Raw genomic sequence first — 22,119 nt, 5'->3', positions numbered from 1 at the left:
GAACACAAAGAGTTGTGGGCGATAATAGTCATACTGCTTACCAGCATGTCATACTTTGATTCGGCGGTATTGTTGGATGAAGCGGCTCAGACCGACATTACGCGTACGCTTACGCGAGACTGGTTCTATCGACATGCTTCGCACACAGGTGGCTAGTGGGTGTCTGTTTCTCCAACTTTAGTTGAATCAAGTGTGACTACGCTCGGTCCTTGTTGAAGGTTAAAACAGCAAACTTGATGAAAAATCATTGTGGTTTTGATGCGTAGGTAAGAACGGTTCTTGCTAAGCCCGTAGCAGCCACGTAAAACTTGCAACAACAAAGTAGAGGACGTCTAACTTGTTTTTGCAGGGCATGTTGTGATGTGATATGGTCAAGACGTGATTATATAAATTGTTGTATGAGATGATCATGTTTTGTAACACTGTTATCGGCAACTGGCAGGAGCCATATGGTTGTCGCTTTATTGTATGAAATGCAATCGCCATGTAATTGCTTTACTTTATCACTAAGCGGTAGCGATAGTCGTAGAAGCAATAGTTGGCGAGACGACAACGATGCTTCGATGGAGATCAAGGTGTCAAGCCGGTGACGATGGTGATCATGACGGTGCTTTGGAGATGGAGATCAAAGGCACAAGATGATGATGGCCATATCATATCACTTATATTGATTGCATGTGATGTTTATCCTTTATGCATCTTATTTTGCTTAGTTCGACGATAGCATTATAAGATGATCTCTCACTAAATTTTAAGGTATAAGTGTTCTCCCTGAGTATGCACCGTTGCTACAGTTCGTCGTGCCGAGACACCACGTGATGATCGGGTGTGATAAGCTCTACGTTCACATACAACGGGTGCAAGCCAGTTTTGCACATGCAGAATACTCGGGTTAAACTTGACGAGCCTAGCATATGCAGATATGGCCTCAGAACACTGAGACCGAAAGGTCGAGCGTGAATCATATAGTAGATATGATCAACATAGTGATGTTCACCATTGAAAACTACTCCATCTCACATGATGATCGGACATGGTTTAGTTGATATGGATCACGTGATCACTTAGATGATTAGAGGGATGTCTATTTAAGTGGGAGTTCTTAAGTAATATGATTAATTGAACTTTAATTTATCATGAACTTAGTACCTGATAGTATTTTGCATGTCTATGTTGTTGTAGATATATGGCCCATGCTGTTGTTCCGTTGAATTTTAATGCATTCCTAGAGAAAGCTAAGTTGAAAGATGATGGTAGCAATTACACGGACTGGGTCCGTAACTTGAGGATTATCCTCATTGCTGCACAGAAGAATTACGTCCTGAAAGCACCGCTAGGTGTACTACCCGCGCCGACAACTGCAGACATTGTGAATGCCTGGCAGTCGCGTGTTGATGACTACCCGATAGTTCAGTGTGCCATGCTTTATGGCTTAGAACCGGGACTTCAACGACGTTTTGAACGTCATGGAGCATATGAGATGTTCCAGGAGTTGAGGTTAATATTTCAAGCAAATGCCCGCATTGAGAGATATGAAGTCTCCAATAAGTTCTATAGCTGCAAGATGGAGGAGAATAGTTCTGTCAGTGAACATATACTCAGAATGTCTGGGTACCACAACCACTTGACTCAACTGGGAGTTAATCTTCCTGATGATAGTGTCATTGACAGAGTTCTTCAATCACTGCCACCAAGCTACAAGAGCTTCGTGATGAACTATAATATGCAAGGGATGGATAAGACGATTCCCGAGCTCTTCGCAATGCTAAAGGCTACGGAGGTAGAAATCAAGAAGGAGCATCAAGTGTTGATGGTCAACAAGACCACCAGTTTCAAGAAAAAGGGTAGGGAAGAAGGGGAACTTCAAGAAGAATGGCAAGCAAGTTGCTGCTCAAGTGAAGAAGCCCAAGTCTGGACCTAAGCCTGAGACTGAGTGCTTCTACTGCAAAGGGACTGGTCACTGGAAGCGGAACTGCCCCAAGTATTTGGCGGAGAAGAAGGATGGCAAAGTGAAAGGTATATTTGATATACATGTTATTGATGTGTACTTAACTAATGCTCGCAGTAGCGCCTGGGTATTTGATACTGGTTCTGTTGCTAATATTTGCAACTTGAAACAGGGGCTACGGATTAAGCGAAGATTGGCTAAGGACGAGGTGACGATGCGCGTGGGAAATGGTTCCAAAGTCGATGTGATCGCCGTCGGCACGCTACCTCTACATCTACCTTCGGGATTAGTTTTAGACCTAAATAATTGTTATTTGGTGCCAGCGTTGAGCATGAACATTATATCTGGATCTTGTTTATTCATTTAAATCAGAGAATAATGGTTGTTCTATTTATATGAGTAATATCTTTTATGGTCATGCACCCTTGATGAGTGGTCTATTTTTACTAAATCTTGATAGTAGTGATACACATGTTCATAGTATTGAAGCCAAAAGATATAAGTTTAATAATGATAGTGCAACTTATTTGTGGCACTGCCGTTTAGGTCATATTGGTGTAAAGCGCATGAAGAAACTCCATGCTGATGGGCTTTTGGAATCACTTGATTATGAATCACTTGATGCTTGCGAACCATGCCTCATGGGCAAGATGACTAAGACTCCGTTCTCCGGAACAATGGAGCGAGCAACAGACTTGTTGGAAATAATACATACTGATGTATGCGGTCCGATGAGTGTTGATGCTCGCGGCGGGTATCGTTATTTTCTGACCTTCACAGATGATTTGAGCAGATATGGGTATATCTATTTAATGAAACATAAGTCTGAAACAATTGAAAAGTTCAAAGAATTTCAGAGTGAAGTGGAAAATCATCATAACAAGAAAATAAAGTTTCTACGATCTGATCGTGGAGGAGAATATTTGAGTTACGAGTTTGGTCTTCATTTGAAACAATGCGGAATAGTTTCGCAACTCACGCCACCCGGAACACCACGGCGTAATGGTGTGTCCGAACGTCGTAATCGTACTTTATTAGATATGGTGCGATCTATGATGTCTCTTACTGATTTACCGCTATCGTTTTGGGGTTATGTTTTAGAGACGGCTGCATTCACGTTAAATAGGGCACCATCTAAATCCGTTGAGACGACACCATATGAACTGTGGTTTGACAAGAAACCCAAGTTGTCATTTCTTAAAGTTTGGGGCTGCGATGCTTATGTGAAAAAGCTTCAACCTGATAAGCTCGAACCCAAATCGGAGAAATGTGTCTTCATAGGATACCCAAAGGATACTGTTGGGTACACCTTCTATCATAGATCCGAAGGCAGGATATTCGTTGCTAAGAATGGATCCTTTCTAGAGAAGGAGTTTCTCTCGAAAAAAGTGAGTGGGAGGAAAGTAGAACTTGACGAGGTAATTGTACCTACTCCCGAGTTGGAAAGTAGTACATCACAGAAGTCAGTTCGAGTGATTCCTACACCAACTAGTGAGGAAGCTAATGATGATGATCATGAAACTTCTGATCAAGTTACTACCGAACCTCGTAGGTCAACCAGAGTAAGATCCGCACCAGAGTGGTACGGTAATCCTGTTCTGGAGGTCATGTTACTTGACCATGACGAACCTATGAACTATGAGGAAGCGATGATGAGCCCAGATTCCGCAAAAAGGTTTGAGGCCATGAAATCTGAGATGGGATCCATGTATGAGAACAAAGTGTGGACTTTGGTTGACTTGCCCGATGATCGGCAAGCCATAGAGAATAAATGGATCTTCAAGAAGAAGACTGACGCTGACGGTAATGTTACTATCTACAAAGCTCGACTTGTTGCGAAAGGTTTTCGACAAGTTCAAGGAGTTGACTACGATGAGACCTTCTCACCCGTAGCGATGCTTAAGTCCGTCCGAATCATGTTAGCAATTGCCGCATTTTATGATTATGAAATTTGGCAAATGGATATCAAAACTGCATTCCTTAATGGATATCTTAAAGAAGAGTTGTATATGATGCAACCAAAAGGTTTTGTCGATCCAAAAGGTGCTAACAAAGTGTGTAAGCTCCAGCGATCCATTTATGGACTGGTGCAAGCATCTCGGAGTTGGAATATACGCTTTGATAGTGTGATCAAAGCATATGGTTTTATACAGACTTTTGGAGAAGCCTGTATTTACAAGAAAGTGAGTGGGAGCTCTGTAGCATTTCTGATATTATATGTGGATGACATATTGTTGATCGGAAATGATACTGAATTTCTGAATAGCATAAAAGGATACTTGAATAAGAATTTTTCAATGAAAGACCTCGGTGAAGCTGCTTATATATTAGGCATCAAGATCTATAGAGATAGATCAAGATGCTTAATTGGACTTTCACAAAGCACATACCTTGATAAAGTTTTGAAGAAGTTCAAAATGGATCAAGCAAAGAAAGGGTTCTTGCCTGTGTTACAAGGTGTGAAGTTGAGTCAGACTCAATGCCCGACCACTGCAGAAGATAGAGAGAAAATGAAAGTCATTCCCTATGCTTCAGCCATAGGTTCTATCATGTATGCAATGCTGTGTACCAGACCTGATGTGTGCCTTGCTATTAGTTTAGCAGGGAGGTACCAAAGTAATCCAGGAGTGGATCACTGGACAGCGGTCAAGAACATCCTGAAATACCTGAAAAGGACTAAGGATATGTTTCTCGTTTATGGAGGTGACAAAGAGCTCGTCGTAAACGGTTACGTCGATGCAAGCTTTGACACTGATCCGGATGACTCTAAGTCACAAACCGGATACGTATTTTTATTGAATGGTGGAGCTGTCAGTTGGTGCAGTTCCAAGCAGAGCGTCGTGGCGGGATCTACGTGTGAAGCGGAGTACATAGCTGCTTCGGAAGCAGCAAATGAAGGAGTCTGGATGAAGGAGTTCATATCCGATCTAGGTGTCATACCTAGTGCATCGGGTCCAATGAAAATCTTTTGTGACAATACTGGTGCAATTGCCTTGGCAAAGGAATCCAGATTTCACAAGAGAACCAAGCACATCAAGAGACGCTTCAATTCCATCCGCGATCAAGTCAAGGAGGGAGACATAGAGATTTGCAAGATACATACGGATCTGAATGTTGCAGACCCGTTGACTAAGCCTCTCTCACGAGCAAAACATGATCAGCACCAAGACTCCATGGGTGTTAGAATCATTACAATGTAATCTAGATTATTGACTCTAGTGCAAGTGGGAGACTGAAGGAAATATGCCCTAGAGGCAATAATAAAGTTGTTATTTATATTTCCTTATATCATGATAAATGTTTATTATTCATGCTAGAATTGTATTAACCGGAAACTTAGTACATGTGTGAATACATAGACAAACAGAGTGTCACTAGTATGCCTCTACTAGACTAGCTCGTTAATCAAAGATGGTTAAGTTTCCTAGCCATGGACAAGAGTTGTCATTTGATGAACGGGATCACATCATTAGAGAATGATGTGATTGACTTGACCCATCCGTTAGCTTAGCATGATGATCATTTAGTTTGTTGCTATTGCTTTCTTCATAACTTATACATGTTCCTATGTCTATGAGATTATGCAACTCCCGAATACCGGATGAACACTTAGTGTGCTATCAAACGTCACAACGTAACTGGGTGATTATAAAGATGCTCTACAGGTGTCTCCGATGGTGTTTGTTGAGTTGGCATAGATCGAGATTAGGATTTGTCACTCCGATTGTCGGAGAGGTATCTCCGGGCCCTCTCGGTAATGCACATCACTATAAGCCTTGCAAGCAATGTGACTAATGAGTTAGTTACGGGATGATGCATTACGGAACGAGTAAAGAGACTTGCTGGTAATGAGATTGAACTAGGTGTGATGATACCGACGGTCGAATCTCGGGCAAGTAACATAGCGATGACAAAGGGGACAACGTATGTTGTTATGCGGTTTGACCGATAAAGATCTTCGTAGAATATGTAGGAACCAATATGAGCATCCATGTTCTGCTATTGGTTATTGACCGGAAGTGAGTCTCGGTCATGTCTACATAGTTCTCGAACCCGTAGGGTCCGCACGCTTAACGTTCGATGACGACCGGTATTATGAGTTTATGTGTTTTGATGTACCGAAGGTAGTTCGGAGTCCTGGATGTGATCACGGACATGACGAGGAGTCTCGAAATGGTCGAGACATAAAGATTGATATATATTGGAAGGCTATGTTTGGATACCGGAAGGGTTCCGGATGAGTTCGGGCATTTACCGGAGTACCGGGGGGTTACCGGAACCCCCCGGGGAGTTAATGGGCCTTAATGGGCCATGGTGGAAGAGAGGAGGAGGCGGCCAAGGTGGGGGAGCCCCCCCCCCAAGCCCAATCCGAATTGGGAGGGGGTCGGCCCCCCTTTCCTTCTCTCCCTCTCCCTCTTCCTTCTTCTCCTACTCCAACTAGGGAAGGGGGGAAACCTACTCCTATTGGGAGTAGGACTCCCCCCCCTTGGGCGCGCCATGAGAGGGTCGGCCCTCCCCTCCTCCACTCCTTTATATACGGGGGAGGGGGCACCCCATAGACACACAAGTTGATTGTTTAGCCGTGTGCGGTGCCCCCCTCCATAGATTTCCACCTCGGTCATATCGTTGTAGTGCTTAGGCGAAGCCTTGCGTCGATAACTTCATCATCACCGTCATCACGCCGTTGTGCTAACGAAACTCTCCCTCGACCTCAGCTGGATATAGAGTTCGTGGGACGTCACCGAGCTGGACGTGTGCAGATCGCGGAGGTGCCGTACCTTCGGTGCTAGGATCGGTCGGATCGTGAAGACGTACGACTACATCAACCGCGTTGTCATAACGCTTCCGCTTTTGGTCTACGAGGGTATGTGGACAACACTCTCCCCTCTCGTTGCTATGCATCACCTAGATAGATCTTGCGTGATCGTAGGATTTTTTTTGAAATTACTGCGTTCCCCAACACTTGTGATTTATCCCCGATTTGTTTTAAGGTTTGGAGTCCAACTCAAGGTCTACCACTAGTGGTTGATAATCGTATTTGTTATAACAAGGAGAATAGGATGAGACTTCATGGTAACACTCATCCCTCCAATGATGAGTAGCTTCCTTCCAAGGAAATGAACATCGGGATACATCCTTGTACATGTGTCTTTGCTAATCTCTAATCATAGCTCCATAGTTGTGGTTTATTTGGTCACTTGGCATTGCATTCACTATATCTTATTGCATTCATCATATACGATTATTTATATCATTGTAACAACTGTTTAGGCACACCTTTATATTCCGCATAGCCTAAGCTTGCTGATAATTAACTAAAAATTGTAGTTGTCCCTATTCAATCCCTTCTAGGGCCATATCGATTCTTTTAATAGGTTGAAAGTATGCTTCTTTAATGTCTCCAATTGCCAACTGTGTCGGAAGGATGAACAATAAGTAGTGGACCGTTGGAAGCGCTTTGAGCGCGAGTAAAACAGTCCTGGAGAGAGTGTTGTTGGATCTGCCTCCACCTACGAGGTGGACACGAACTGGTACGTGGACAGTAGTGTCACATATCATATTACTATGGAGGTTGACAAGTTGACCACCAGAAACAAGTACCATTAGATGATCAAGTTCATGGCATCAGTCGTTCACATATGAAAATCAGACATATTAATCACTCTATGATTCCTTCATCTTGCTAAACATTGCATCATAAAAATGTTCTTTTATGTTCCTTGTGCAACCAAAAATATCCTATCCACAAATCGCTTTGTCACACACATTAATTTCTTTCTTGAACTTTACACGAAATTATTTTGTCTTAAGGATGAGGAGTCGAGGAAAGTTCTTCTCAAGGGAAGGGCTAGGAGTGATCTCTATCCTCTAGAATCTCACTGAGCACCCCTCACAAGATCGCCTATGGTGTCACCAAGCCTTCCGTGTCACATTGACATGTTCAGAAAGTGCTTAGCACTAGCAGTTCAACTCCCTTATGGAAATTCTTCAAATTGTTCGAATGCTCCTTTAGAACTTGCATATTACGATGTTTGGGTTCCAACAATTAAATCTATTAGTGGAAATAAACATTATGTGAGCCTCAACAATGACTATAGAAAAATCTATTGGATTTGCCTCCTTTTTTTGTTTTAAGAAATTTCAAGAGTTTGGAAACTACTCCCTCCGTCTCATAATGTAAAACATTTTTTGACACTACATTAGTGTCAAGTGTCAATAAACATCTTACATTATGAGACGGATGGAGTATGCTGAGAGAATCTTTGACAAAAGGAATCTCTCTCTACAAACTAATTGTCGGGGGGTTATCAAAAACTTAATCCTTTCTTTCAACGTTTTGATATTGCTCATATCACATCTCTTGTCCATATACCAACAAAATGGTTCAAATAAACATTAACATTACCTCATTGTTGAAGTTGGGTTATCACTTCTTGTACATGCGTACATGCCCTTTAAAGTTTGGACATGGCTTTTCTCACATGTGTGTTTAATCATTCACCTTCCTTGTAAAGAGATAAACCTTGTCTCTCCATTGGAACATATGTTCAATTCCAAACCAGACTATACTTTATATATATATTTTTTATGCATATTGGCAGGATCTTAGACCCTATAATCAACACAAGTTATTGTTTTGTTCCAAACAATCTGCCCTTTTCGGCTGTAACAACCTCCATAAAGGATTTATGGGTCTTTATCTTTCTATGGGGCACATGATAATGTGAAACTGTGTGGGATGATGACATCACACATAGTTGGAAAATAGAACCGTGTGCCTCAAAAACAAACCTTGCATGAGGGCTAACTCATCTCTCGCAATATGAAGAGTAAAACTGTGTGTGATGTCTTGTGCGTAGCTAACAAAAATTCACAATGCCCAATGATTGGGTCCATCACACATGGGCTTTTTAAAAGTCGTGTGCAGTGTTGTTCACATGATTGCAAAGAAATGACCGTCTGCAATGTATGTACTATCACATATGGGTGGATAAACATAAACGGTGTGCAAACGCGTCACTACCTCGTTTTCTCCCGCGCACCATCGCGGTTTCCCCACCTGCATGTTGGCTACCCTACCGCACACCGTTGGTGCCCTCGTTCTCGTGTGCCTCAGTTCTTAATGCGCTGGTTAAGGTGCATCTTTTATAAAATAATTTTTGAAAATATATTAGTTTTATAAAAATGTTCATTTAAAAAAGTTCCCATGTTCATAAAAATGTTCATTTAAAAAATGCTCTGTATGTGAAAAAATTTCCATGTGTTGAACTAAGCATACTCACGCATATGAAAATAAACATTGATGTGTATTTTAAAAAATGTTTATATATTTTAAAAATGCTATATAAAAGGAAGTGTTCATATATCTTGAACTGACGATAATGTTTTAAAATCAATGTTCACATATTGAAAAAATGTTCATGTGTCTCATAAAAACTACTCCCTTCATTCACTATCATAAATGTTTTGGATATTTTAATATGGACTACATACGGACCGAAATGAGAAAACAAACACACTAAAGCATGTTTATATACATCCAGTTTGAGAGAAAAAAGTTAAAACATCTTAATTGAGGGGATATTTGTGTCGAGGGCACCCCAGAGAAAAGGGGAAAAGGAGAAAAAAGAAAGAAAAAAACAGATTACTGACCCCCGCCCATATGAGCACTGTCCACCGAACTTGTGAGCCGAAAGGCCCAATCCATCACATTTGCCCAGCAGCACACCAAAAACAAACACGCTTGATCTCAAAAGGGGAAAAAAACACGCAGCACGCTCTGACGTTTCGCCGACACAAATTCGTCCTGGCTTCCCAAACCCTCGAAATCCAATCCAACTAAGGGCCGGTTCTTTTGGTGGTTTCTGAATAAGCTGTAAAAAGCTGCCCACTATCCAGTTTATTCTAAAAGCCCAACCAAATTTGTTTATTTTAAAACCTAGTAGTTAAGACTTGACTAGTAGGATTCTAAAAGGGAAATTTTGGTTGGGCTTTTAGAATAAGCTAGGTAGAGAGCAGCTTATTCTGAAAGCCAAAAAAGCTAGCAAAAGAACTGGCCCTAAACCCTAGCTAAGCTAGCACTCCAGTATGGCGTCGGAGGGCGGAACCAATGCGGCAGCGACGGCGGCGTCGGCGACGTCGGAGGGGAAGAATCGGAGTCGGAAGGGGAAGCCTTGGGACGAGGATGACCCCGGCAGCAGCAACCTCTTGAAGGCGGAGAAGTTCGAGCCCGCCTCGAACGAGGGCGCCCTGCTCGAAACCACCTCCTTCTCCACCACCTTCGCCAAAGACAGAGGCATGCGACCGACCACTCAATCCCGCCCCCCTTCAAACCGTCTCCCCCCTCCCCCTCCCCCTCCCCCATCCTGCGATTCAATGGAATTGAGGCGTATTTGATCGCTGAGGCGCCCTGTTTGTTTGTTTGTTCGGGTGCAGAGGAGTCTCTGCTGGAGGCGTGGCCGGTCGTCAAGGGCGCGCTGAAGGAGCATGGGGTCTCGTGCAAGCTCAGTGTGGTACGCCGATCAGTTGTTTGGGCTTTCCCTTTCTTCAAGCAATAGATAGATTAATTAATATCCAAAATTTGGGGTCAGTCCCATGATGTTGTACAAACTTGTGTGTACAGAGTGAGGGATCCATGACTGTCTCGACCACCAGGAAGACCAGGGACCCCTACATTGTTGTCAAGGCCAGGGACCTGACCAGACTCCTGTCGCGGAGTGTCCCTGTACATCAGGTACAGTACACATGCATGTGCTTTGTTGCTGATCGATCGAGCCCTTGAGCTTTTGTGCAACTCTGTCTGACATGTGTTACGTATCTACCAATTATGGAGGTTTTTGTTTATCTCGTGGGCGGCAATTTATATCCAGTGAATTGCTAAAAGGATCGTCCTTGTATCTTAATTTTTGTCCATCCGACTCATTGGGCAAGTAACTACTGGATGAGAATTTGAGTACTCTATATGAAAAAAAACATTCTCTTATATGTAATAGTGTGCCATTCCTATTCTTGAGCAGCTGACAACTCGATCATATTTTGTGGGAGTTGTTCATCCCTGATTAAACTTGTACTGATTTTTGCAGGCGATTAAAATACTCAACGATGATATGACCTGCGATATTATTAAGATTGGTGACCTCGTACGGAATAGGGTAAGACTCTTTCATTCTTGACTACAGCTCTTGCAGTTTTACAGAATTGCTTTGACTTTACCATGTTATTGCTGCATTCTGTGGTTCTCTGCTAGCTATCAAATATTTCAACAGGAAGAAAAATATAAATAAATTTTTAATTGTCAAAGTAGGTTGCAGAACCAATCAAAGAATTGTATTAAACTTTAGCTTATTCCCCTTTCTCTAGACTCTGGGTGCTTAATTGCATTTTTGTTGTTTCAGAATTACCTAATACACTGTAATTGGGTTAGGAAGTTTTTCATCTGTTATATGCACTGTGTGCTGTATTTATTTTACTTTGTTTTATCCATTTTTATGATGAGACCCCTAAATTACTTTTATGTCAGATGATTGTGCTCATAACATAATTTTACAAGGTCACTGTAGTTTCCAGTGTTGCCTTTTTCACATATGCTCCATATATGTATACTGTGTTTCACATAGTTGCATAAATGCGTGTGCTAAATCTGTCTCCTCCATAACAATTTCATGAATCCAATTATAAAAATATTTGTTTCGTATTGTACAACTTAATATTTCTCCTTTTGGTGTGATTTAGATTATGGTGTTATCTTAAATTAGACCTTAGATCATTTTCTTTTGCCGCTCTTGATGAATTTAGCTCTGATATCCTCAGTACAGTAATAATGTGCCATGTACAGAAAAGGTTTTCTGAACGGAGAGACCGTCTGTTAGGACCTAATATGTCTACCCTTAAGGTACCACTCTCATATGGTTCTTGTCCTGTTGTTGCGTCTCTTTTAATGTACTCTTGTGTTCACATGTTTGTTTTCTGCACTACAGGCCCTAGAGAATTTGACTGGCTGCTACATCTTAGTTCAGGTTTTTCCATAATTTCAACCTTAGTACTTTCATCAAAGTTACAGTACAGATTTATAGGTCTACTACCTTTTACTCTTTATGCTTAAATATTGACCATCATGAAAGGGAAATACTGTTGCTGCCATGGGTTCCCTTGACGGAAGGGGACTAAAACAACTCAGAAAGATCGCAGAGGATTGTATGAATAACATAAAGGGTCCACTGGATCACATTCAGGTGACTGATTTGGTTTTACCACATGTGTTTTGTTATAAGGTGTATGCCTGTTGCCTGAAATTACTACCAGTTTTTGTTAACTAATCAGGAACTCAAAAAAGAACGTGAGCCAGCTAAAACACCTGCCCTGGCTAATGAAAGCTGGGGCAGGATTCTACCAAAGTATGAGAAGTAAGGAATTTGCACCGTATTTCATACTGAAAAGTGGGTATTGTGTCTTATGCCTGCTCATTGCTTGCTGTTTTCTAGGGAGAATATCAAACTGAAGAAGCCATACACACCCTTTCCATCTCCGCAGCAGCCTAGCAAGGTGAACTCAATTTATTTTTTGGTTTCTAGCGCGTGCTATTACAGTTGTTTTACAGTTTTAGATATACTGTTTTCTTCACCAATTCATGAACTGCTATGGTGGTTAGCAGTCCTGTCATGGAACTTCGTGATTTCATTCGAGCTGGCCATCCTACAGCAGTGCAGTTGACCATATAATTCATTCCATGTTAATTTCTAAGATCACTGCAGTTCACGACATGCTACTTGAATTAGTAGAATCAACAACCCACATGCTATGTAGATTTTTGCATGTTTTCCTTGTGCTGTGTGGGTATTGTATTGTAGTAGTTGCAACTGAAAATGTTGGCTTCTTCACCTACTGTTTGATTAATAATATCTTGTCATTATGGATACTGTAGACTGATCTTGAACTTGAGAATGGCAAGTATTCTCTGAGTGACAAAAAGAAGTCGACAAAGAAACTTCAAGAGAAGCCCGACAAGCAATCAAAGAAAGTGGATGGAAACAAAAGAAAGAGAGAAGCTGCATCTATTCCCCCAAAGGTTAGGTTTCCCTTTTGTGTTTTCTTTCTGTCAGTATGATCCACCTTTTCTTTTATCGAAAAAAAATGATCCACCTTTTCTTGTATTAGTTACTAAGCACTGGTTGTTTTTGTTTCAGGAGAGCATTGCAGGTTCATCTGAATCTGCCATGGCCACCAGTGGCGATAGCAAGGTTGCTGATATGGTGGCCATGCCCTCAAAGGTAACACCACTTTCGTTGTTCTACGCTTTGATAGAAAATCTTGTCCAACCATTTTAAACCTATTTTAGAGTATGGGCTGCTGCTGCTGTATACTGAAGAAAGTAGGACGGTCTTCTCATGATTGTGAATCTGCTCTGTTTGCAGAAGAAGGCAAAGAAGGAATAAAGAAAGGGTGGATCACAAGAAAATGTGAGAACAAACAAGCTGTACGTAACACGCCCCAGAGAAGCAGAAATTATCCGACCCCGAGTAACCGCGCGCGATATGAATGCACGGCGTCGTCAGTGACTTGCTGATAGAGGTTATGTTAGTTTTGAGTTAGTCGAACGACTGCCATCGTGCCGACCGTACCATTGAATAGACTGAAATTTGCGTTTTGAACCAAAATGTTTTCTTAGGAATCCTTTTGTATGAATTGCTCGAAGAGTTTTTGTGGGCGATTTATGGTCTACCTTCAGACACTGCTCTCAGACGAGAGCTCATGTATGAGGCCCGTGGGCGTCAAACAGGGAGTCTTAGCTGAAAATCCGGTTGTTGTTTTTTAGGAGCTAGATATTTTTATAACCTGTTAAAAAATAGAAGAATATATTTTTAAAAAATTGTTCCTTATGTGTTATTACATACTCCCTCCGTTCCTAAATATAAGTCTTTTTAGAGATTGCACCAAGTGACTACATACGGAGCAAAATGAATGAATCTACGCTCTAAAATATGTCTACATACATCCGTATGTTGTATTCCATTTGAAATGTCTAAAAAGACTTATATTTAGGAACGGAGGGAGTAATATATAAAAGTTTGGTGTATATAAAAAGTTCAATGTATAATAATAACAGGTTTGCTATTTCACATCTACTCCCTCTGTTCCAAAATACTTGACTTCCATTTCTCCAAAAATGGATGCACCTATATACTAAAACATGTCTAGATACATCTATATTTTAACAAATGGAAGGCATGTATTGTGGAACGGAGGGAGTAGATGTGAAATAGTTATCTCACATCTAAATTTAGAACCCTTAGATCTTACTAGTACAATACCCGTGCGTTGCCACGGGCCTTCTAAATTTTTTTCTGATTGCATACATAAGCTATGCACTTCCAATTTCACATGTATAGAAAAAATTTACAGTAACAATCGAAAAATGTACTTGATGCAATGTATTTTCATTATTCCACTTCACTTACATCTCCTAAAATATCAGGAATATTGTCTTCAGCTTCCTTCCCACAGTACTTGAGCAATTATAGTAAAAAAATCTTCGTTGACTTGTAACCATCTTACATGAGTACTTCATACAGTTAGCATGAAGATTTCACATGAAAATGTAAGAACGTGCAAACATAGAGTACTCAACTTGTAAATTGGATGGACCAATTTTTTACCATTCCATGAGAGCATATTAAAATCAAAAACAAAATAACTCAACACATTAATGGAATAAATAACTATTTATTATCTCGATTATAATGATGATAAATATTGTATGTATCTTGAATATAAAAATAGAATAGACAAAAATGAACAGCCTCCCGCAAAAAGGAAAAGCCACTCCTCGCCTCTCACCACACAAGCACATCACACATCCCTTATCCCCACCGCATAAGGCACAACATCAGCAACTCACATGGCGTAGTCTTCACCTTCTCTTCCTGCCACTGCGCCTCTTGTCCCGTCACAACACGTCCCCCGGCTCCTCTCCCCACCAACCATCGCTTCCTTTCCCTGTCTATGGGTCGATCTGTAGCGTAGATAAGCGACAATTGCTGGCCTAAATTCTATTGTCTGCATGCAGTGGCTGATGGACCACGCCCGACCGAGGAAAGCAGCAAAGGGGCCATAGGTAATAGGCATCGACAACGTCGGTGGAACCAGAAACAATGCCATCAAACATGAGCGACGACCTTGACCAAGCTCCATGTAGGTTAGTTCTTCCCCTTTCTTGTCATGTTTTGTCCCTGTTCTCAAACGAATTATTCATATATTCAACAAACGTAAAGAAAAATAATAATCTCACGTGTATCTATCAAATAAAAATTGTGCAGCAAACTTGCAGTGAACTTTGCTGATAGTGAATTTAATTGCTTATATGATGAATGCAGAAAGAATTTCTAAGAGATAGTAACAACTGACATGAAGTAAATCCGGTAGTTCATTGTTGATTAGAAATGTATGCTAATATGGCTCAGAGATGCAATAGAACAATGGAAGGGTTGCACTTGAAGATCAAATAGGACAACTCTGAGCAGTCTATGGTCACAAATTGTTTGGGCCCTAGATCTCAAGCATCAACTCTAACAGGAAGGGAATAAAGTGAACCAACTTCACAAGAAACAAAAATATTGGATTTCTATTTATATGATATGGGAGTCATAGACAATTGACATGTGATGATATTTCATGCTTGTGATGTGGTAGATAAATGCATCTCCTCGTCATCTTTCTATTCCCCTCCCTATCTCACAATCGTTTCTACCTCGTGTGTTTCTCATGGGGCCAAGCATAATCATTGATATGAATAGTCATTAAAATATCAAATCACTACAACCAACAACCCATCATCTGCTCCAAAATTGACCACAAGAAATAAACCAATTGCCAGAGACTGAAGTACAACCAAGCTTCAGATTGCAAATAAAATAAAATAAAATGTGCTCCATTATTTTAGCTAAAATAACGGGAAAATGTATTATTAATATTTTTTTCGCATTGCCAGTGATGTATATGCTTGTAACATAATCACAGTCTCTTCAAAAATTAACATATCACTTCTCATTTTAGAAAGTTTTGAGTGTTACAGGCATATAAATATAAGACTTAACTCAATTGCCAATAATGTGAGCTTGACTGAACTAATGGATAGTGTGATGCATTCCCCAATCATTTGACTTTGAAATTTCAGAAATGGGAAGATTATAACTAACCAGTTGAAAGAAACTTCAGTCAAAGATGTCAGTACAACTCCACCGAAAAATGCTATGAGAGAACCTACTACCAGTAAATAAGGTGTTTGCAAGAACAAAACAACATAAGTATCTTTTTTTGCGTATTTCATTTGTCAGTGCGGACCACTTACGAAATCTTGAAATAAAATACCTGTGCAAGGAAGAAGACAGAGAGTAGACAAGGGCACCATGGTGTGCATCAAGGAGACAACCACCTTTCCCAAACTCAGTTTCCTGTTTGTGTGTCTCGAGCCTTCAGGGACAATGTTCTTTTTCCTTCCTCATTTAGTGCCAATAGCAGGTGGGTTGGCGTTTGATTGATGTGCCTCAGTTTCTTCTGGAAAAGCACATTGGCTCAGCTTCAGCTTCACATGTAGTTAAGTGAAGAAGAAGAAGAAACGATAACACGCGGTATATATGTCCATACTTTAGTCAGTCAAAGTAATCTTTTTGAAAGTTTTGTTCAGCTATTGAATTTATAAGTCGAACATATATTATAACACTAAAAGCCTCTTCTGCTGCTCCATCAATAATAGTCCAGAAATAGCAAGCAAGTGAACAAAATACAGTGATGTGTGTGTAGATTGTCAGGATTCATCATTGCACATCATTTTTCTCTGGATACTACATATGCAAGCACATGATATTGATATGCCAACATTTCTGAATAAGCGCCATATTTTCAGCTTGCTAAAACTCAAAAAATACATAAGCTCGGAAAATGCATGAAGGAAAGAAAACTCAGAAAATACAGAAGTTCTAAAACATGCAGACTTGTTCATACTAAATCAGTACCCACCTTTACCCATCAATACTACTTGTTTATTTTGACGAACTGTCAAACCTGTAAGGAATTTGTTTACTTCTATAAATTACAGAAATAACATTATGAAAGATGCATTTAGGTACAGAGTTATAGGTAACTAACATGAATTGGATCTTGTAGGCCCCTGTTACCTGTATATATCTGTCTCAAGTCTTAACAGCTCCAGCTCTTAGACAATCATAAAAACAATGTTAAATTCAAATGCCTTAAAAAACCACATGAATGAAATTTTGTATCGACGTGAACAACTATCAAGTCACACACCAAAAACGTCTATTACAGGATAGGAATTTTGTTGCTTCCCTCCAACCCCAATTGTCATCAAATTTTGACAAAAGAATGAATTACCACAGTGATCAATCACCTGAAGGACTTGAAATCACAGTGATCAATCCACATTCTTCCTCAGGTCTTTACTTTGAAACCGGGTTTGCCATGCTGCTTACAAAAGAGAAATGCTAGAAGCAGAAACTTCAGGTCTCTAGCAAGTCCAAAGTCAAACAAATTCAGAAGTTACTTCCAGTTCATTTCACTAACTAAGCCAAAACTAATCAAGGCAACTCACATGTGGGGAAATCCTCAAATTTTTGCAGTCCCAACTTAGAACTGAGAGAACTAAGTGAAAGTAGCACCTTTCTTCTACGCACCGCATCGGTCCTGTATGAAAGAAAAATAAGAGTGTCACTTGGCTTCACCATGTACCTATATTTTGTTAGCCCCGCGATGCAAGTTGAGAGGTGAGAGGTGATTCATTTTTCAAGAGAATTAGTCAAACTCTAATATCTTCACCATGTACTGAACTTTGTCGAGATGAGATGATTCAGTTGCCTAGTTTACAAAGGTTAGATGATCTGATTTGATCAATTTTCCACTTAAACTAAATATCATTAAACTTCCGTTCAACTAAGCAGGGTGACATTCTGGGAGGCGTGGTGAACTTTTCTTCAGAGGTAGTTTTATGTTTCTTGCTTTTCACCTCTGCATTTTGGGCACCACCCAAATATATTGAACAAGAAAATACTTACAGTACTAAACCTGACCATTCCTTGAGAATACACAACAGGAATCATCAATATTTTCAACAATGGTCTGGTTGCCTCTAATGAGAACCATGCATGTTGAGTTTCCTTCTTCTAGGGGCCCAAGATTAGGTGCCTGCAAAATAAGTCCCAAACTAAGGTACAGTACGGAAACAAAATATCCAAAATCGTATTAAAAAATATGCTATAAAGCAGCGAATGCCAACACTCTATTCTACCCTTTTCGTAATCAAGAAAAGCACCAACAGAGCACGAAGCCAAGTAATGCATAGCAGATGAGTACGTGGTCCTAGAAATGACAATACCTTTACAATTTAAAATCAAAGATATCAAGAACGTGTTCTGTCTACAAGTAGATATGCACTTTAATTGCTTACTTCTAGGCTTCAGCATGTAATCTATTTCCAGGAACCTCCTTCAGCTAGCAAGATTTCTCACACGATATTATTTTTTATAACCATATAGACTCAGTAACAATCAAAGTCAAAGAATGGTTGCCTGTGGTGGACAATCACAGTAACAAGATTTCTAGACTCAGTAACAATATTGTCAAGCATCCGAGTATCTTTGTTTTGATAATCAGGATACATGTGGTGGATAAACAGGTGCAGGAGCTCATTATTTAGGTGAGTGCAGATTTTCAAGTATCAGCACAAGAAACTCTTCTGTTGTAATACACTCTAGCTATGCCTGAAACAAATAGGATTATTGGAATGGTTTGCTCAACAAATTGTTACATGAGTATTCACCTTTGTCTATTTTGAACAAATGGGTTGGATAGATTAGTTAGTATTGCGTCAATGAAAATAAGATTACATGTCAAGAAAATAATATTCAAACCTTCTTTCTCCGACACTAAGAGAAATTTAGCTCTCTGACATATATAGATGAATGCATTATGAGAAAGTTTATCCCAACCATGAGAGATTGAGATTTACTCAATAGGATAGCTAAAACTTATAAGCAACCATTTTAGAAATGTAATAAAGACCTAAAGTGCACTCTCAAATTACCTTTACCATGGTTTCTACAGAGGCCAATCCAATACCTCCCTGAATTGTTTAGCCCAGCACTGCTGGCCTCTTTTCCTTCATCCATATCACCCTGCAATGTAGGAAACTCCACTGAAATATTAAGATGTATATGAAAATCAGAATTCAAGCAGTTAGAATTTAGTAATGAACAATTAGGGTACTGCATAATATATTGCAATAGCTCATTAGGGTTAGGCCTCCGCAGTGAAGATGTCTCAGACAGTTACTCAAAGTGGCTATCAACCATGAATAAAATCGTTTCTCGCTTCATGGGCCAACTCTTACCAGAAACAGTGTGTGCTTCTGATTTCAGCGTGCAGAACACTACAGGCCGCGTGTCAGTTTATTGCTTGCTGAACATACCACCCAAAAATGACTCCACTACAAAAATGACTTCAACGGTGCTACCACCCATCTCTCTCACCATCATACCAGGCAGGCAGGCGGGCAGGCAGTCTACAGACTCATCTCTTTCCACTACTGTTCTAGCCGGCATGCAGCAAACATTTCATTTCCCTGTCTAATTTTGGGAATTTTAGGTCTACCACTCTTGTGCACCATACTGACAAAATAGAAGACAAAAAACGTCCTGGCAATTTTTCACCTTGAATGCTAATCATGTTTTACAAATGCAATTATGTTTTGGAGCAGAAATATTGCATGTTTGGGAATTGATTAGTGGTAAGTAAGAGAAGAGGTTAATTATTATTACCGCGAGGACTTTCTTGTACTCGGAGATGATGAAGTGGACGTAGTCGTGGATCTCGAACTGCTGGGACCTAGCGGAGAAGGGCACCAGGTAGTAGTTGTTGACGAAGTCGTTGCCGCCAAGCGTGATGAGCACCAGCGACTGGCTCACGCGCTCCCTCGCCGCGTCCTCGCCGACGTACGCCGCTAGCCTCTGCTGGTAGTCCTGGAAGTTCTGCAGCTGCTGGGCGATCCTGATGATGTTCACCTGCACACGCACACATACAACATTATTGTCATCTCCATTGCATTATTGTAGATACGTATACATGATTCGAGCATGTGTGTGTGCGTGCGCGTGGAGCTTACGAGTTGCACGCCTGTGTCGTTGAGGATGCCGACGCCGGTGGACGCGAAGTTGGCGCTGACGAGCAGGTTCTCGCCGCGCATGTAGGGGCTCAGGTACGGCAGCGCGGGCTCTGCCCCAAGGTACTCGCCTGATCAAACATGTGGCAATGTCAAGAACTACTCTCCCAACCGAAAGAGAAATGGTGCAGAGGGGAGGATAACGTAGTGCAGGGCCGGTCCTGAGATTTCAGGGGCCCGGGGATAGGTAACACAAAGGGGCCCTGATGCCACATAATATATGAGCATTCATATTACCATTTTCTTGCCAAAAGATCCTCCGTACACTATAACCTATGTTGCAAACATGTGACCTATCGAAAAAACAGGATCATAAATAGTAAAGGTAAAAGTTGCTCGCTCTTGTGATCTTGTCATCGACACTTATATTTCGAATATTAGGTAAACAAGGTACACTTTCATGCCCACTCAAATTGTTATCATCCTAAAATTTTCACTTGTTTTTTTTAACATTAACTAAAGCTAATTCTGGTTTTTTAACATTAACTAAAGCTAATTCCTCGTAATTCGAAGCAGTTGTAACTATTCTAAAAACTGTCAAATTAGGAGCAGTCTTGCTAATTACTGGAGCAAGGCATGGAAGTAGCAAACAACACATATGACAGATGAAATTATGAACACTACTGATTAAATAAAAAATGCAAAGCAAGGCAGGGAACAAGGTACCTGATCTGTACTCACGTGGATGGCTAGAAAATTAGAAATTGCAAGATCTTGTTGCTGCTTACAAGTCACCAACAAAAATCCATGTTCCTCTTTTTAAATCCCAATGAACACGATTAATCAATCGGAGAGCGAGACAGACAGATGTAGGAGGACGACCAGCACGAACGAACGAATGATTTGAGAAGCCTGTAAAAGGAGGAACGGGATATGCACTACATAGGAAGTACAGTAGATGGGAATCTGTAAAACGCATTACAGCCAAAACTCACAATTAGAGGAAGCGGACGCGAAGAGATGCAATAGAATCCAAGGAAACTGCGTGCGGCGTGCTGCCGTACTGCATGCGCCAAGCTGAGAAATAATCGATCCATCACGAGGTCCTCGGCCAAGCGGCGGGGTCGTCGGCCAAGCGGCGACGGACGGAGTCCACGAGGCCCTCGCCTCGGCGCGCGTGGTAGGTTCCTGGAGGCGATTGATCACGACCGCAGGGCGCCGTACGCTTCGTCGCCGGTGACAAGCTTGGAGGGAAGAGAGGGATGGAGCGGCGGCGGCGGCGGGATGGATCTGCGGTGGCGAAGGGATGGAGGGCGGCGGCGAAGGAATCTGGTGTGCGAGTCGTGCGTGCGACTGGTCGCTCGAGGGCAGGAGGCCTCGCTCGTGCGATTCGTTCTCGGGTTTTTTTTTCAGGTTTTTTTATCGCTGGTTAATTTTCGTAGATTTTTTCTTCGACACTTGTCTCGGGCGCGATCCGTGGTTACGAAGAGCGCGGGGGCTGGTGGAGGACTCGGTACGTGGTTTTTTCGGTTCATAGTGGGTCAGCGTGAGGTGGGAGGAGGTACAAAAAAGGTACCAAAATAAACCGGGTGAGGTGAGACGAAAATAAACCTGGAACGGAGACTATCAACTGAGACATTAGAAGTAGAGATTTGTGTGGCGCAGACTGTTCGTCTCGCTCGTGCGCTCGCTGGCATCGTGTTTGTCGCGCGTGGCAGCCTGTGTCCAGGTCCATGCGAGGCGGGCAGCTCGATCGTGTCAAGCCCGTGTCCTTTGTCACTTGTTTTTTTTTTTTTTGAACTGATGTCCTGTGTCGCTTTGTGGCCTCTTGTCGCTAGGTTGGTTTCGTTTTCCGTCAAAAAAATAAGTGCGCACACCCGCCTGCCCGTTGTGGCCTTTTTCTTTTTTGTGGGTCCCCCGTTTTTGTGCTTTGTGGGCTTTCAGCTAGGAAAACGCGAATTTTTGGAGGAAAATGTGTCTAGTGTTTTTTTTAACTGGAAACTGT

The 22,119-nt window shown here is 41.3% G+C and overlaps 2 protein-coding genes across 11 annotated transcripts; one reads left to right on the top strand and one right to left on the bottom strand.

Moving 5' to 3' along the window:
• The first annotated feature begins 9,951 nt into the window (after window positions 1-9,951).
• Window positions 9,952-13,720, top strand: LOC123100396 (KRR1 small subunit processome component homolog). 4 transcript variants are annotated; one of them, XM_044522336.1, is made up of 12 exons: window positions 9,952-10,244; window positions 10,385-10,461; window positions 10,572-10,682; window positions 11,032-11,100; window positions 11,784-11,840; window positions 11,926-11,964; window positions 12,070-12,180; window positions 12,269-12,342; window positions 12,430-12,490; window positions 12,870-13,013; window positions 13,132-13,215; window positions 13,360-13,720. In XM_044522336.1, the coding sequence occupies exons 1-12, from the start codon at window positions 10,037-10,039 to the stop codon at window positions 13,378-13,380; spliced, it is 1,056 nt and encodes a 351-aa protein (XP_044378271.1). In that variant the 5' UTR covers window positions 9,952-10,036; the 3' UTR covers window positions 13,381-13,720. The 4 variants fall into 4 exon arrangements, with proteins under 4 accessions (XP_044378271.1, XP_044378270.1, XP_044378269.1 ...); XM_044522335.1 differs by having other exon boundaries at window positions 12,269-12,351; XM_044522334.1 differs by having other exon boundaries at window positions 12,251-12,342.
• A 961-nt stretch (window positions 13,721-14,681) lies between these two features.
• On the bottom strand, window positions 14,682-21,455 carry LOC123098757 (GDSL esterase/lipase LTL1). Of its 7 annotated transcripts, none has more exons than XM_044520831.1 (9): window positions 20,841-21,455; window positions 20,118-20,245; window positions 19,774-20,016; window positions 19,041-19,131; window positions 18,013-18,142; window positions 17,553-17,644; window positions 17,336-17,468; window positions 17,090-17,155; window positions 16,961-17,005 (listed from the first exon to the last, which is right to left on the bottom strand). In XM_044520831.1, the coding sequence occupies exons 2-5, from the start codon at window positions 20,196-20,198 to the stop codon at window positions 18,135-18,137; spliced, it is 423 nt and encodes a 140-aa protein (XP_044376766.1). In that variant the 5' UTR covers window positions 20,199-20,245; window positions 20,841-21,455; the 3' UTR covers window positions 16,961-17,005; window positions 17,090-17,155; window positions 17,336-17,468; window positions 17,553-17,644; window positions 18,013-18,134. The 7 variants fall into 7 exon arrangements, 6 of the variants coding, with proteins under 6 accessions (XP_044376766.1, XP_044376763.1, XP_044376768.1 ...); XM_044520828.1 differs by having other exon boundaries at window positions 17,352-17,468; XM_044520833.1 differs by having other exon boundaries at window positions 17,119-17,155; window positions 17,352-17,468.
• Between the last annotated feature and the right edge of the window lie 664 nt (window positions 21,456-22,119).

This window comes from Triticum aestivum, chromosome 4D (genome assembly GCF_018294505.1).
Source record: "Triticum aestivum cultivar Chinese Spring chromosome 4D, IWGSC CS RefSeq v2.1, whole genome shotgun sequence".
Taxonomy (NCBI): Eukaryota; Viridiplantae; Streptophyta; class Magnoliopsida; order Poales; family Poaceae; genus Triticum; species Triticum aestivum.
This window is presented reverse-complemented; position numbering and strand designations above follow the sequence as displayed.

Excerpts from the sequence above, each read along its gene's own strand:
- LOC123100396 (XM_044522333.1), top strand. The coding sequence starts at position 10,037 with ATGGCGTCGGAGGGCGGAACCAATGCGGCAGCGACGGCGGCGTCGGCG. Across the intron at positions 10,462-10,571 it reads TCTCGTGCAAGCTCAGTGTG|AGTGAGGGATCCATGACTGT; the intron begins GTACGCCGATCA and ends TTGTGTGTACAG. Across the intron at positions 11,101-11,783 it reads GTGACCTCGTACGGAATAGG|AAAAGGTTTTCTGAACGGAG; the intron begins GTAAGACTCTTT and ends TGCCATGTACAG.
- LOC123098757 (XM_044520831.1), bottom strand. The coding sequence starts at position 20,198 with ATGCGCGGCGAGAACCTGCTCGTCAGCGCCAACTTCGCGTCCACCGGC. Across the intron at positions 20,017-20,117 it reads ACGACACAGGCGTGCAACTC|GTGAACATCATCAGGATCGC; the intron begins GTAAGCTCCACG and ends GTGCGTGTGCAG. Across the intron at positions 19,132-19,773 it reads AGTACAAGAAAGTCCTCGCG|GGTGATATGGATGAAGGAAA; the intron begins GTAATAATAATT and ends CCTACATTGCAG.